General features: G+C 34.5%; 1 protein-coding gene and 1 long non-coding RNA gene across 2 annotated transcripts; one reads left to right on the top strand and one right to left on the bottom strand.

Annotated features, from left to right (window-relative positions):
• Window positions 1-485: 485 nt before the first annotated feature.
• On the bottom strand, window positions 486-3,726 carry LOC132051981 (probable WRKY transcription factor 26). The gene is made up of 5 exons (XM_059443294.1): window positions 3,422-3,726; window positions 2,669-2,806; window positions 1,800-2,386; window positions 1,374-1,538; window positions 486-1,255 (listed from the first exon to the last, which is right to left on the bottom strand). The coding sequence occupies exons 1-5, from the start codon at window positions 3,698-3,700 to the stop codon at window positions 823-825; spliced, it is 1,602 nt and encodes a 533-aa protein (XP_059299277.1). The 5' UTR covers window positions 3,701-3,726; the 3' UTR covers window positions 486-822.
• Window positions 3,727-5,377: 1,651 nt separating this feature from the next.
• LOC132054504 (uncharacterized) lies at window positions 5,378-6,764 on the top strand. The gene is made up of 2 exons (XR_009414313.1): window positions 5,378-6,111; window positions 6,274-6,764. It is a non-coding gene; the product is annotated as an uncharacterized LOC132054504 (long non-coding RNA).
• The last annotated feature ends 8,999 nt before the right edge of the window (window positions 6,765-15,763 follow it).

Raw genomic sequence — 15,763 nt, forward strand, 5'->3', positions numbered from 1 at the left:
ATGAGGAACGGAGCCATAGCAACTAGGGGTCGTTTGATAGGTAGCCAAAATTATTCCGAAATTATAATTTTGGGACTAATTTATATCATCTCTTGAGATTATTTTATACCATTTAAAAGATGATATAAAATAATCTCAGAATAAGTGAGATAAGAAGAATATCATCTTTTAAGTTGGGATGCATTTTATACCTTATTTGGTATAAGATATAAATTTATCTCAAAATAAATTTATACCTTCTACCAAATATGATACAAAAAATTAATACTAAAATATCCCAACTTATACTATGCACCAAACGACCCATAAGTATTTTACACCAACAAGAATTGTGGTGGCGCGTTAAGTATTTCTTCATCCTTAATCAGATGCCTCAAGTTTGAGGTTAAGTATTTTACAATCTTGCAGGAAAAAAGAAAAAGTACAGTTCTTCTTACTACGATTAAAAGCAAAACTGAATGAGAGAGAACTGCTAGGGAGACGTATTGAAAGAATGCAATCTTCTTTAATATATAAAACTTGAAAATCTGATACAAAGAAAGAATTAGTGTCATATAGTCATGACTTGGGGCTTTACATTCCTATCCTAAAGAATACACCCCCATAACAGTGGTAACTGAAATTAAATTTCATGAACTTCTACACTGCAGTTCATTGAATTTACAACAAACAAATCTCCTAGTACAAAATGTACACACAAAAACATAAAAAGTATATGATGTATTAACAAATGAAACCAACATCTTGCCTATCATATTCTTTATGCAAAAAAACCAAAAGGTTAAGTTTTTCATTTCATAAACTTCAATTCACCAAGAGATTTCAGCAAAGCAATGTCTCCATAAACATGTCATCTCGAGGCTCGTCCTTGGCTCTCGAAAACACATTATTGGCCTGAACTTGGTTTTCATATGAATCCTCTGAATTTGCATATCCCGAGAAACCATAATTATTAGGCTTCTGCAACATCTCAAGCGTAAAGGGTGCTCGCATTTCAGGCTGTTGTGGCCTTATACTTTGCAATGGAACTTGATAGTTGGATTGATGAGATGTCACAGAAGGCCTTATGGTCATGGCACTATTGTTGTTAGTAATGCTTGGTCGGTTAATTGAGTGGTTGCCACTGCCCCTAGCTGCTGGAACATCATGGTTGTGCTTCCCTTCATAGGTTGTTATCACTGACCTTATGTCTTGTGATGCCCTTTCCACATGTTTCCTTACTGGACATCCTGGACTTGTGCATTTGTAGTAGCTCCTGTTTCATAGTAGTACCCCAATCAAGAAATTAGGTTCATTTTCTATTTCCAAATTAAGGAGCTTCCAAACTTGTTAAAAACTGAGCCAAATTTATGGATCATAGATAAGATTTTTACCTGGGATTAGGATTTCCTTTCACTACTTTTTGACCATACTTCCTCCATCTATAACCATCATCTAGGATATCAATATCACTTGTAGTTTGAACTACAACTCTAGGTTCTCTAACTGTCCTACTCCCTCCTAGTGCAGATAGACCTTCACTTTCGCTTTCTCTTTTCCTGAAACAAAAAATTCAACAAAGTTAAAATGTTAACATTAGCCAAAAATTGGATTGAAGATTACTAGAGTACAGTTAGACCTCTCTATAACAACATTTCACTATGAAAAGCCATGTTTTCTGTGGAACTGATCTTTCATGTCATGTTATATTATATGTTCGCTATAACAACATTGTGCTATAGCAGCCAAAAAATAGCGAAACAAATGATGTTGTTATGGAGAAGTTTGACTTGTACATGATATATTATTGTTTGACTTACCATCTTTTTGAGTCAGGTTCCTCTTCATCAAGATCATCTCCTCTTGACCTACTCTTTTGAGAAGTGTGTTCATCATCCCCAAATGAAATAGAAGAATTCTCAGGTGTTGCAACTGAATCCATTTGTCCTGTGCCATTTGAACCATACGATTGATGATCTGGGATTTCATTAGTTTGTGTATTGTAAGATTGGATTACAGACGAAGCTGTGGATGACGACGATCTTCGGGTAGACTGAGGCTTTGGGTGGTTGTGATTACCCTTGTACACAATTTCAGTAATCTGGCCATCTAAAGACCTCTCAACCTTTTTCTTGGTGGGACAATTTGGGTAAGTACACTTGTAGTAACTTCTTGGATTTTCACTACCCTTTACTTGTTTCTGCCCATATTTCCTCCAATTGTACCCATCATCTGACCTTTTCTGCTCCCTTATAGTACTCTGGTTGTATTGGTTCCCGCTATTGGTCTGATCATTGTTTTGCATAAAGCTCTGCATAGTGTTGAATTCAGATCTTCCATTAGCATTTTGATCAGATGAATGACCATCCTGCTTTTTTGGCTCTTGATAATTCCATGCTTGCTGCCCCTGAATCATTATACACAAGAAAAATAGAGGGTCAATGAAGGGCTTTTCCATTTTTGGCCTGTCGGCCAAAATTAATAACAGTTTGCTAGCCAAAGTATACAAAACATATTCACTAAATATGTATATAATACGTATATTATTTGTATATTTATACTTAATACTGCATACAAAACATATAGCTTTACTGGTTATTATCTTTTAGAGCGGTCAAAAATGTAATTATCCCATCAATAATCAATTAAGTTGCACAATTTACAAGTCAAGTCAGAAGCAGAAACATACCAAAGAGACAGGGTTATTTTGGGGCTGGAAAGAAAAATCTGAGTAGTTTTTGTCTTCCTGTTTGACACCCTGATTGGAACTGCTCTTCCAGTTAAAGGCCTGGGCTGGAAAGCTCCCTGTTGTTGGAGATTTAAGAATCTGCAATTATTACAATTAAAAACAACATCAGCAATCTTGAAGAAAGAACAAACACTACTAAAGAAAAATTAATTAGCTGCGGATAAATTCCGTAGCTAAACCACAAAATCCGTCACTTATTCTATTTAGCGGCAGATTATCAAAAGAATTTTTTAGCTACGGAACAAACACTACTAAAAAGATAAGAATTAGCTACGGATAAATTTTGAAGCTAAACAGCAAAATCCATCACTTATTCTATTTAGCAGCAGATTATTAAAAGAATTTGTTAGCTACGGAACAATACTGCTAAAAAAAATAGGAATTAGCTACTGATAAATTCTGTAGCTAAACAGCAAAATCCATCACTTATTCTATTTAGCAGCAGATTATCAAAAGAATTTGTTAGCTACAGAACAAACACTACTAAAAAGATAGGAATTAGCTAAGGATGATTTCTGTAGCTAAACAGAAAATCCATCACTTATTCTATTTAGCGACAGATTATCAAAAGAATTTGTTAGCTACAAGCTATTTAGCAATAGATTAACGATCAAGTTCCTAGCAAATTCCAGTTTTTTTTAGTACAAGACTTTAAGAAAACAAAGAAAATAGAAAAGAGAGAGCTCTACATACATTTGAAGAAGACAAAAGAACAGGAGAGTCCAAGAGTTCAGTAGGACTTAAACCAGGAGGAATAGCAAAGTAAGATGAAGGTGAAAAAGGAGGTGGAGATAAAGGGAGTGAAGGAGGTGGAAGTGACTTAAACTTAGGGACACCAGAACCAGTTCTCTCTGCAATTCTATCACCAAGTCCTTTGTTTATAGGATAATCATCAGAAGCAAGAAGGTCAGTAAAAGAAGTTGTCATGAATGAAGAAGATGAAGTGGGAAAAGAGAAACTTGAAGCTGCCATTAGTTAGACAAAGAAAGAGAGACAGAAAAGAGAAATGAGAGTTTTGGATTATATAAATGATTTTGACCTTCTGGGGTGGGTGGGAAATTAAAAGCCAAAATGAACACGTATTCTTCAAGGCATTGCTTTTTTTATTATTATTATTTTTCTTTGATAGATAGAGATATTTTTTTGGTTTAAGAATCTTCCAAGAAGCTCAAAAATAGCTTTGACCGTGGAAAATGAGATAAAAGTCTTATCTTTTTTTGGTTTTAAAAAAGGGGTTTACACTTTGTTTGGATGGTTGTTACACATGTTTCATAATTGATCATATTATATTGTACTGTACTGCATTGTTTTTTATTAATACACTATTTAGGTAGATTATATCATTTACATAATGTCATACATCAACAATTTGATGGATAAACCTACAAGAAAAGCAAGGTACGAGCTAGAGTCAATATAAAAATGTAGGATAAATGATAAAATGTGATAATTAGTTAATAAGCAAAGATAAAATAAGAACAATAGAATAGGTAACGATGTGAATCCATCAAATCGGTCATCACATAAAATTAGACTTTGCGTCTTAACATAATGATGAATTTAACAAGATAAAATTAAATTTATCAAACAATCAAAACAAATATTTTATTTAAACTTACAACAAATATCTTTTTTTGGTTAAAAAATAGGGGTCTACACTTTGTTTGGATGGTTGTTTCACATGTTTCATAATCAATCATATTATATTGCATTGTACTGCGTTATTTTTTTTTTATTAATACAATATATAGGTAGATTGTATCATTTACATAATGTCATACATCAACAATTTGATGGATAAATCTACAAGAAAAAGAAAGACGAAATTTTAGAGTCAAGTATAAAAATGTAGGATAAATGATAAAATGGGATAATTTGATAATAATCAAAGACAAAATGAGAACAATAAAATAGGTAACCCATCAAATTTCGGTCATTACATAAAATTAAACTTTTCGTCTTAACATAACGATGAATTAACAAGATACAATTAAATTTATAAAATAATCAAAACAAACATTTTGTTTAAACTTACAACACAATAGTGTAAGTTCAATACAATACAAAAAGTAACAGTACTCCACAACCTTTCCAAACAAGGTGTTATTTATGAGTCAAAGATGGTGGCTTTGACCATGATAGATACAGAAATAATAATAAAGAAAGAGAGGCTGCTAAGGTAATGCTAATACGCCATACGCGCTATGTCGCTGTCCTTTGTGGTGGTGGGTGGGGCTCACCACTTGATTAATACACAATCACGGCCTCTTTTATCGGACGAATACTAAACACCTTTTTTGCCCCCTTCTTTGACTTCTTGCAGCATTTGCTCTCTTCCTCTCTCGTTAGTTGGTCATCTTCCCTTTTGCTCCTATTTTTGGGGTCTTCGCTTCTAGATTTTTTTTTTCTGTTTCAAAATTGTCCATCTGGGTTTAAGTTTATTTCTAGCACCTATGTAGTGTCTAGACTTATCATAGTCTCTAAGTGGTCGTTTGATACGTAGAAAGAATTATTTCAGGATTATAATCTTGAGACTAATTTATCTCATCTCTTGGGACTAATTTATCTCATTTAGGAGATGGGATATTCCATCTTTAAGTTTGAAATGCACTTTATACTTTATTTGGTACAAAGTATAAATTTATCTTGTATAAAATTAATCCCACATGTAGTGCTGGGATATCCCAGCTAATACCGTGTGCCAAACTACCCCTAACGGTTTGGTTTCAGCATGATGTTTGTCCTAGGAAAGTTTATTACTTAAACTGTTATTACTCCATCCGTTTTATTTTAAGTGATATAGTTTGACTTAGCACAGAGTTTAAGAAAGAAAAAAAGACTTTTGAAATATGTAGTCTAAAATAAATCATTTCATTTTTAGAAATGTATTATTATTTTAAGACAGACTAAAAAAGAAAGCGTATCACATAACCCCTGCATACTTATTTATCTTTTATTGCAATGTTGACTTTCTGATGGTTCTGTTAGTAATAGCAAGATATTCTAATGAGTCAACGTGCTACTTGCTTAATTCCATTATCTTTTATTTTACTTCTTTGAAATATTTTGTACCGTTATGAGTGTCATCTTCTCCACCTTACTCTACAAATCAGGTTCCAGGTGATAAAGAAGCAGTTTTCCAGTACTTTCATGACCACCATGCTTTGTAGGGGAACTTGGTACCTCAATATCATTGATTCCCATATCATACGTACAAAAGCTAAAATTCTTTTGTATTTTAGCTTTCTTGTGTGGAATTTGTTAGCACACTTTCCATGTTCATGATTATGTCATGTCACCATTGACAACATATTTTGGTCGGTAGGCACCATCCACATTTCAAGAAAATTGTAATGGAAAAGTTGAAATGGCAGATTACCTCGGTACTTCTTGTTTGCACTTCTTTATTAATCTTGGGTCGTTCCCTAGAGTTGGAGCAATGTCTTTATAACAATTTATTTGCACGTAGTAGTATCTCTATACTATAGACTGCCAAAACATGAGGCGTTTTATCTGATTTAACATACTCTATTTGCCTAATGTAGGTATGGCATATATGTGGTAGCTTCGACCTCCTTACTGCTCTTATTCCCACAGATCACCTAGCCTTTTCCAATGTGAGTACAACTTCTATAGATATGAAAAAAGATCATAAAAGCGAAGAGCAAATGTAGACAGATAACTGAAGAATGTTGTGGACTACAAACTTTATGTAATGAGGTAATTTAATCTTTCGTTTTATTTTAACTCATTTTTTTTCAAGTAATATTTGATTTGTGTAGTACAATAAGCTCTCTGCCCTGTGTAATGTGACTTATAAATAGATGGTTAGAATCTTATATTGAATATGGACTTGGTCTTTTTTCCAAAGGAGTTGTGCTTAAAGGATCTCTTCTGCTTTTCTTGACCATTCTTCCTTTGGTTAAATTTTTGTCCATCTTAGGATGTTCAAAGCCTTTAGGCAGGTAGCATTTTTGTTGTTCTGGATGTCATGTTGAAACAAGATTATATTTCTAAGCTTAGATTTTTCATTGGTTAGATTGGAGTGTTTGATACAACTTATTTAAGCTTTACCATTTTCTAGTCGATTCAACGTTATTATATTGGGCGTGATTTTTGAGTTTAACTATGATTTGACTCCTGCAGTTATAGACTGGTCTGCATGATTTTTGAGTTTATCCATTTGTAATTTGAGGCTTCAATTCGTTGATTAATTGGGCATCCAATGGTTTTGTATATATTAAAAGTATAATTACTTGGCATGAATTACATGTGCCACTTCTTCTTGAAATTGTTCCAGTATTCAGAGTACCCAGAGTACGAAAAAAGGTACTATTACTTGGATTCCATTGAATGCTTCGATAGAGTCTTTGTTAAACATTTCCAAACTTTGTGCAACAAATATAACGCAAGCTGAACTAAGAGAAACCACAGTGAGCTCCAAATTGTGATACACAGATTGAAGTGCCACTGCAAAGCCAATGCTTCTAACGTATAAGGCAGGAGATTCCCTCTCATATTTTACCAAACTTCCTTAGTTTTTAACAGTTTAAATTCAATCTATATGATGAAGGTCCAGTTTTTTAGTACTTTAGATCTACCCAACAAAAGAAAAGGAAGTGTTAGTGATTACTCAGTAAGTTTGAAAAGACACACAAGTTGCAAACCAAGTGCTTACGTTAAGTTGCGTTGCAGCTTCTATGTAATCAATGTACTCATCACAACTTCGGTAATTAGTGTTGGAAATCTTACGGACAGGAACACTTCTCGGGAATTATTCATAGTTTGAGGCATGTCAATTAAGACATCATCCCGGCGATATTTCACCCGTATGGATGTATCCCTGGATTCAACAAGTCTTCTTACAATACAAACCCGGTTCGTTAATCTAACAAAGATTTCATCAAAGGTAGAAAACCCAGCATAATAGAATATAAGGAGTAATTTCTCTTTATTTCTATCTCAAATGAAAGAACTTGAGGGTTTATAAAGATGAAGTAATCATCTAATTTCAGTGACTGAAATCACTGTCTCCAACGGTCAATGTGGAAATTAATAGGAATAAAATGTCTAAGGATTAATGAGAAATAAAGAGGCAAATACGTCTGTTGCAAAACAAGCTAATAATTTGTTATAATGAATGGAATATTATCATGACAATGAAGAGGAAGAATAAAGGCATTAATGAGTAGTAAACGTGTGTTACTAATCCAACACATAAACGTTAGGAGTTTTATCATAAAGATGGCTATCAAAGTTATTGAAGGATGGAAATTAACTTTTGGCAACTGTCCAAATTAAGGCTATTCAAACGTTAAATAAATGATATTCTTTTTGAGTTATTAGCATTATTTTTCAACAATCAGATCCTATCAAAAAGCAATAAAGAACAATAATCATGCTTAAAGTCCCAACAAGCAAAGAGCTAAATCCATAAATTTATGTGTAAGAGCAGTATGCTAATGAGACTGGGCAAGTTCATTTGGCTAAGTACGAGTAGCGCGCTCTGCTTTGAGATTGAAGTCTTGTCTTTTTTTCCATCCCTGGTTGGCCAATTATTCCAGATACATTGGGAAGGATGATAGAGGAAGTAAAGGAAAGCGAAGATAGAACACTTGGGACAAATTGTTCATACTTGAATCCTTGCTAGATAGTTAGTTATAAAAAATAAAAATAAAATCTCTGCTATGGCGCGTTGAACAAGAAATGTCGTAATTTCTCACGACAAGACCTAAATATAGATCCAAACCTAATGATAAAAAGGTGATGCACTGTCTACGGAAGTGCAAATGGATAAAAGGTAATTAAAGTTAAATGTATTTAGGGAAGATTTAATTAACAAAAACTCCACTTTAGTAAGGGAAACAACGAAGGAGGAAGCCTCAAACGTTTAAAAAAAGTTGATCAATCATAGAATAAGAAGTTGTGTTTAGTACAGCTTAATTTCAGTACTAAGACTTAACAACAATTCGCTTCAATTTAAGATAACTAAGGGGACGGACAAAGATACTACACTGTATGTAGAAAATGATACTATTCAAACATAAGGCCAAGAATGTTATGATCTAACTTGATCGTCAAGAACGTGTATTTGACTAATCTTTTGGGAAATAGATCAGAAAATATCATTGTTCTTCCAATACTAGATTTTAAGCTATTATCAAGTGTAATCCCAATATGCCAACTTATATTGCTCCTTCTTCCGACTTTTTTATTCGGAGAAAGATTGGTGACTGAAGACACTGAGTCTTCTGAGAGTTTTCACTCTCTCTATTACTTAATGTGTATAAGAGGGACAAAGAAAAGGCTTGTGTCATCTAGCATATCTCTTCTGAATCTCCAGAAGGAAGTACCTTTGCTGTCTTTGAATAAAATTCAAAATTCCTTGTCAAAGAACATAGTCTTCCTAAGCGCGAAGGTTCTTCGAAGAATAAAGAATCCCAGCATCTACTTGCTATTATCAATACTAGACTTCTAGGAAGTGCAATATTCTAAAGACTGATCTTCTGTTGGAAGTACTGATATTTACCGACATGCTTTTCAATTAAGTTTGTTCTATTGTATTGCTTCTAATTATTCATGAGTAGACAAACGAAGGGGATGGCACAATCATCAAAAATACTAGTAGTATGATTTGGTATGGAGGCTTTTCCATGTTAATTTGCTTCTTATCCTAGTGTAGTCCTGTCAAAAGTTTTTAATGTTGTAGGTCGATGATTTATTACATTTTATTGCAGGTTTAATTCAAAAAGTAGTGTTGTGTCATGACATCCTATCCTTCCTTTGGTGGGATTACATGACACATGTTGTTTTTGTTGTATTGCAGGTTTTTAAAGACAATATAGTTCAATATTGGGGAAATCGGAACATGTTTAAGTAGATTGATCAGCAGAAGTGGAAATTTGGTGTTGACACAATTGTTTAGGTAGTCTTATCTCTCCCAGTGCTGATTCAAGCCATTTTAGGGAAGCCGTGGATTATCCCCTTGGAGACGACTCCATCAGAGATGGTAGCAGGGTTACCATCTCTATTAAGTTCTAAAAAGTGGTGAATGAGTAAGGATTGATAAAGAGACCACAATGGAGACAGGTTCTAGAATGAATTGGGGATAACTATCAGGAAGCCACCCCCTACAGAGCTGGGTCCTTCAATTTTAGAGTTAGGCATCACCATTGATTGAATAGGTATTCAAATAGTAAAGGAGTTTACTAGCTTGCCTCTGAGATGGTTTGTAGAGCCTGACTAGAGCCTGACTTTTTGTCTAACGGTGATTGAACAACAGGATAAAAAGCTAAAAAAGGTTGGGGGAGCAGCAACTCAATTTTTAGCCAAAACTTAAGATTGCATATGCATATATATTCTTTGTTCATTCCTCGAGTGTCAGACTCTATACATCGGGCTATCACTTAGAAGAATCATGTGTTTTTAATAAACAGTCACTACGTACCCAGCTAGCCCTGGTAGTTACTCGGCCTTAGTCTTGGGCTGAACTCAGATTTTAAGATAAATAATAATAAGATGGAGAGAAAGAATCCAAAAAAGCGGGGTCTTACTTATTCAGGGGATGAAAGACAAATAAAGTGATCGCAGGCTGTATGCTCGGTGAATATGTATGTGTGCCCTGTGCACACCGGATGTCACACCCTGTGAATTGGTTTCGCCCGAAGCATAGATTTGGGATGACCGTTAGTCACTTCTCTCATGTATATTTCGTTGACAGTTTGATAGATTCTTGTGAGATCCAATTGGTATTACGATTAGGCCTCTGATTTTACGTGAAATCTATGCTGCTTCCATCCGAAGGGTTATCATTCGTTTTGTAGCTTCGAGTCTCTGGTTTTTTGACTACATGAATAAATACAAATACAAAGACTTTTTCCCCCACTTGTTTAAGCTTTTGAAGTCGATTGCAACATATAGTGCCCACACAACATATTTTGCATTCATTTTCTGACATTTATCTTAAGCTATTTCATTCACGTACTAATTATGCATGAATTAATATGTATGTATCGTTTATGTGATGAACAATCAAGTAAGGATTATTGTTTACTTTAAGGTCTCTCCCTTTTTTGTCTTTAGTTACTCCCGTCCATGTTTTGTTAATACAGTTTCTTTTATAAAACAATACACAGATTTTTTGCACAACTTATATGAATAATGATTTAACAAAAGCTTTTGAATTAATTGCCTATTATATCAATAATATTGGATAGATGCCCAAAAGGCTTGAATAGGACAAGAAAATTGTGCTTCTAATGGGAAGCTTAAAAACTCAACTTGGTAAATAGTAATCCAGAGCTAGGTTCTCTTTTTATACTATAGTTCGATTTGTGGAACATACTCAAAGAGAGTTCAAATTTTGAGAAAGATTAACTTTATCCTCAGTTTTGAACATCATTATTCAAATAGAATACAATATGTTCTCTTACTTAAATTTTCCTATATATTGCTAGACGCAAGATCATACACTTAATAAGAGTCCGGAGCCTAAAGGGTATAAAAATACACGGTTTTTACCAAAAGGGAACGTCTAAAAATTATTATACCAAAAGGGGTATATCGTGGGCTGATCCACGATATACCCCAAAATTCTTTGTCAGACGATTGAAGCAAAAACAAAAAAAAAAATATTTTACTTGTATAACGTGGGCTGATCCACGTTATACAATATAAATTGTATAACGTGGATCAGTCCACGTTATACAATTATAACTTGTATAACGTGGGCTGATCCACGTTATACAATTTATATTGTATAACGTGGATCAGTCCACGTTATACAAGTAAAAGAATATTCTTTTGACTCATATTCGGTTATATTTTTAATAAAAGAAATTTATTAATTTTTTTAATTTTTAAAGCATGATTAACTCAAAAAAATATTTTAACACATGCAAATAATTAAATGTGTTATATATGCGAACAGAAATAAAAAATTAAATATAAGTTAAATAAACGTCACACATTAACTGAGTAATAAATGTTAAATTACATACTAACTATTAAACTGCACAAGACATGTTATATATTCTTGGAAGAGTACATAAGGAAATAACAATTGTACAAGTTAAGAAAAAATATAAAAACCAACAAATAACAACAACTACTGATTTCTATCTAGGCCGATTCTTGTTATGACTCGTTTGCTTGCACGTACTACACTTTCTAGCCTACGTGCGAGCAGGAGCTATATCCATTTCATTCCTCCTTCTAGTTGTACTCCGCGCTCCTGAAGTTCGCTCGTATTCAGTGTTTGCAATTAAACTGAAGGGAGAAAGTGGCCAATATGCCTCATCACCCAACGGTGAAAAATTTTCACTGTACGTTTGCTTATAAAACCTGCAACTGTAGTACTTGCTAATATAGGTCTTTGGTTGAATTCCGCGAATATCACAAAATTTAATTGCATGTGAACATGGCATATGGTAGTTTCTCCACTTTCCACACGAACACTTTTTTCCTCGGCAGAGACTTTATGTATATTTCCGCCTTACCTTCGTGTGCAAATGTCGAATCTCAAAGACCCCCTTCGCCGCATTGTATTGCCGCATGTCGTATGCTTTAGGGACCTCTCCCGATTCATCAAACTTCTTTTCAACAAATAACGCCAAAACTTTTTATCCGCAATCAACAAATCAGCAAGGGTACTTCTCTCAACAAACCGATCAACAAGATTTTTAAACGTATAACGGACCATGGCAGTAACGGGCAATCCACGAGCTTTCTTCAATAAACCGTTGTAAGACTCGGAGACATTCGTTGTCATAGCCCCCCACCTATGACCGTTGTCCTTATGCAATGTCCATTTTTCCTCCGGAAGAGCCTTTAACCACAAATACGCTGGAGATGACATTGTTTTGATTTGTTCCATCCTCATTTTATACTTCTTCTTCTGGTGCTCTGTAGCCGCCAACCACATTAGCTTCTCAAGGTCACTGCTGAGGAACTTTTTATTGAAGTTGCTTTTCAAATGCCGAACGCAAAACCTATGGTATGTGGATGGTGGTTGTAACCAATCATGTGTTTGGACACATTGCAAGATGCCCTGATGACGGCCGAAATAAGTCCAATTCCTTGTCTCTCACGAACAATATGTCTCCACAACAACACAAGGAACCACGTCCGTGACTCAAAGCTCTCACGTGCAACAATAGCATACGCAAGTGGAAAAATGTTATTGTTTGCATCAATTCCAATGTAAAGAATTAGCGCTTCATCTCATACTTACTGTATAAATGAGTACCGTCTATTGAGATGACAGTCGCAACTTTTGAATCCATCGATGTTTGGTTTATAAGCCGCAATGTAAACTTGAAGATGTGTTCACCTTGCATTGAGTTGATTGGTGCTCCCACTCAACAATGGTCCCCGGATTGAAATATTTTAAGGCAGCCATGTATCGGGGCAATGTCTTGAAAGAGGTTTCAAAATCACCAAATACCATTTCAATAGCTTTCTTACGCCCCTTTTGTGCTTTTCTATAACTAGGAGTAAACAAATGCAAGCCTTTTATTTTTTCCTGAACTGACTTAATACTGATGTATGAATCGACCATAATATATGGTATCAACGTAGTAGCAATTAGGTGACTGTTCAAATTGAAATGATCCTTTCTGTAATCATCCGTGAGACAACTGTGGGCGTGAGATCCGCTTTGCCTCGCCTTCCACATACCACTTGAAATTTCTCTAAAACGGATCATCCACTCACATCCCAACATATGACGCTTGCAAATAACCCTCCAAAATTTACCTTTGGACCGATCACAAATGAACTCTTTCTTTCTTTCGAGACAATATTGTCTCACCGCGCCTTTCATTTTTCTCGCTTGTTCTGAAATAACATACCTAATTGCATAGTACAAGGAAAATTATCAACCCCTTAAAAATGGTCCAACAAATAAAAATAATATTCATTGTCACCATACTAACCTGATCTGATAAATTCAGGTTTTTTATAATCCCAAAGTGCAGATCGAATTGGACCGTCATCTCTCATGAAGGCAAAATCATCCGGGCCTTCTTCTGTGTTGTCCAAATATGGAATCGCATTAGAATGGTAGCTAACGTTACCATCACTCGAGTAGTAATGTCTTCATAAGAATGACCATCACCATCGACGAGTGATCATCGTCCGTTTTTCGTGTGATCTAATGGGATATCACTATCCGACTTATCGGAGTGATCATTAGCTACGTCGTTATTGCTCACAATTTGTGTGAGCCGAGTCAATACGGGTTTTCTTCAAAATCGTCACACCTAAATTAACCCCATGGACAAATTAAAAAATAAAAAATAATCAAAATAACATGCCGATTACAAAATGAAAAATTAAAAATAAAGTTATATTATAAAAATAGTACATGAGAACTAAATAACATGTTGTATTCTTTTTATTTTCCATGGATGAACAATGAAAGAGGTTAGTTAGAATTTACAGTATAATAATTTACATAGTTATCCTGAAAGTTATATTATAAAAATGGTACATGAGAACTAAATAACATGTTATATTCTTGTGATGGTTAAACGCACAAAGACAGTGAATAGAACGTAAATGAGAAAGTTTTCATAAAACATCGTTATATTTACCTTTCTGTAAATGACTCTACTTGAGTAGGGTGATATCGAACTATACTCCCGCCACCTAATTCAGTTGTATCTGGAGCACTACTCGGTCCAGGAATATCACGGCTCTGCATAGTCCAACCAAAGTTATGTGACTGGCTACCAACTCCTACCATTATTTCTTGTTGAAGTGTACCTCTTTGAAGCCCAATATTCATAGCGGGAAGATACGTAGTACCCCGAATATCAAACTCATCGTCATGGGTGCTTCAACATTAGTAGAGCGTTCAAAGCTTGCATACATGTCAAGTGTGGCTATACCGATATGATTGCTAAATATATCGGGACTTCGAAGAAATAACGATAAGGAGTCGTCTATCCGAAATAAGAGTTTCCCCGTAAATGGGAAATCCCCTAGCCGTAATTGATGTTGGATATCGTCCAGTGATAACCACCGAAAGGTTAGGATCAGATATGGCCATTTTGCTTCTGAAAACATGTTGTAGACGATCGTATTTGAGGGAAATTGGAAACCTTTGTACGGCTTCCGGATGACGGTTATATCTAATTGAACCTTCTTCGTACACAACTTCCCCACCCCAATATAAATTAACTCTTACATAATTTTCCGCCATATTATTTTCAAAGTAATGCAAAAGTAAAAATTAATGGAGAGTGCGAGTATTTAAGTTGAGAGTTCGTAAAAAATGAAGTCTACAATAGAGAAGTGTAGAATTCAGTGAGACATACAAATCTGCGATTTTATATAAAACTAATGATTCACGGATTTTACTATTTCATTTTACGCAAAACACGCTTGATTTGACGATTGGATGGCAGATTCGACGACTTCATGCATTCTGCGATTTTACACAAAAAAATTTACAAATTATTGATCGTTTTTACTTTTACAGCAGCATGCGTGATTTGACGACTGTAACGATTCTCTGGCGTAAAAAAAATTTCGCGAATCAATTATTGCGCGAATCAATTATCGTGAGGAAAACGTTGGCAGTAACGTTGCAACAAAATATGAATTGTTGCAAAAATATGAATTATTGTTGCAAAACGTTATTGGTAACGTTTTGCAATTCAATTTTGTTGAGAGTTTTACACACATTAGCCAACGTTTTGCAAGAATATGAATTGCAAAACGTTGGTCAGCCAACGTTTTCCAATTCAATTTTGTTGAGAGTTTTACACACATTAGCCAACGTTTTGCAAGAATATGAATTGCAAAACGTTGGCACCCAACGTTTTCCAATTCAATTTTGTTGAGAGTTTTACACACATTAAATATGCGAAACGAGGTGAACTTAATTGAATAAAAAATGACAGACATTGGCAATTAAAAACAAGTAACTTGTCCATCCTTTTCCGAATTCAATAAAGTTTACATACTAATACTTCAACATGAAGTTACCCACTATACAAAAAAAATTAATTTTTACAGTGTCCCTTTTTC

Source organism: Lycium ferocissimum, chromosome 4 (assembly GCF_029784015.1).
Source record: "Lycium ferocissimum isolate CSIRO_LF1 chromosome 4, AGI_CSIRO_Lferr_CH_V1, whole genome shotgun sequence".
Lineage (NCBI taxonomy): Eukaryota > Viridiplantae > Streptophyta > Magnoliopsida > Solanales > Solanaceae > Lycium > Lycium ferocissimum.

Bases quoted from the DNA above. Each gene is read 5' to 3' on its own strand.
- LOC132051981 (XM_059443294.1), bottom strand. From the start codon at position 3,700: ATGGCAGCTTCAAGTTTCTCTTTTCCCACTTCATCTTCTTCATTCATG. The intron at 2,807-3,421 runs GTATGTAGAGCT...TAATAATTGCAG, and splicing joins TTCTTTTGTCTTCTTCAAAT to ATTCTTAAATCTCCAACAAC. The intron at 2,387-2,668 runs GTATGTTTCTGC...ATAATGATTCAG, and splicing joins AAAATAACCCTGTCTCTTTG to GGGCAGCAAGCATGGAATTA.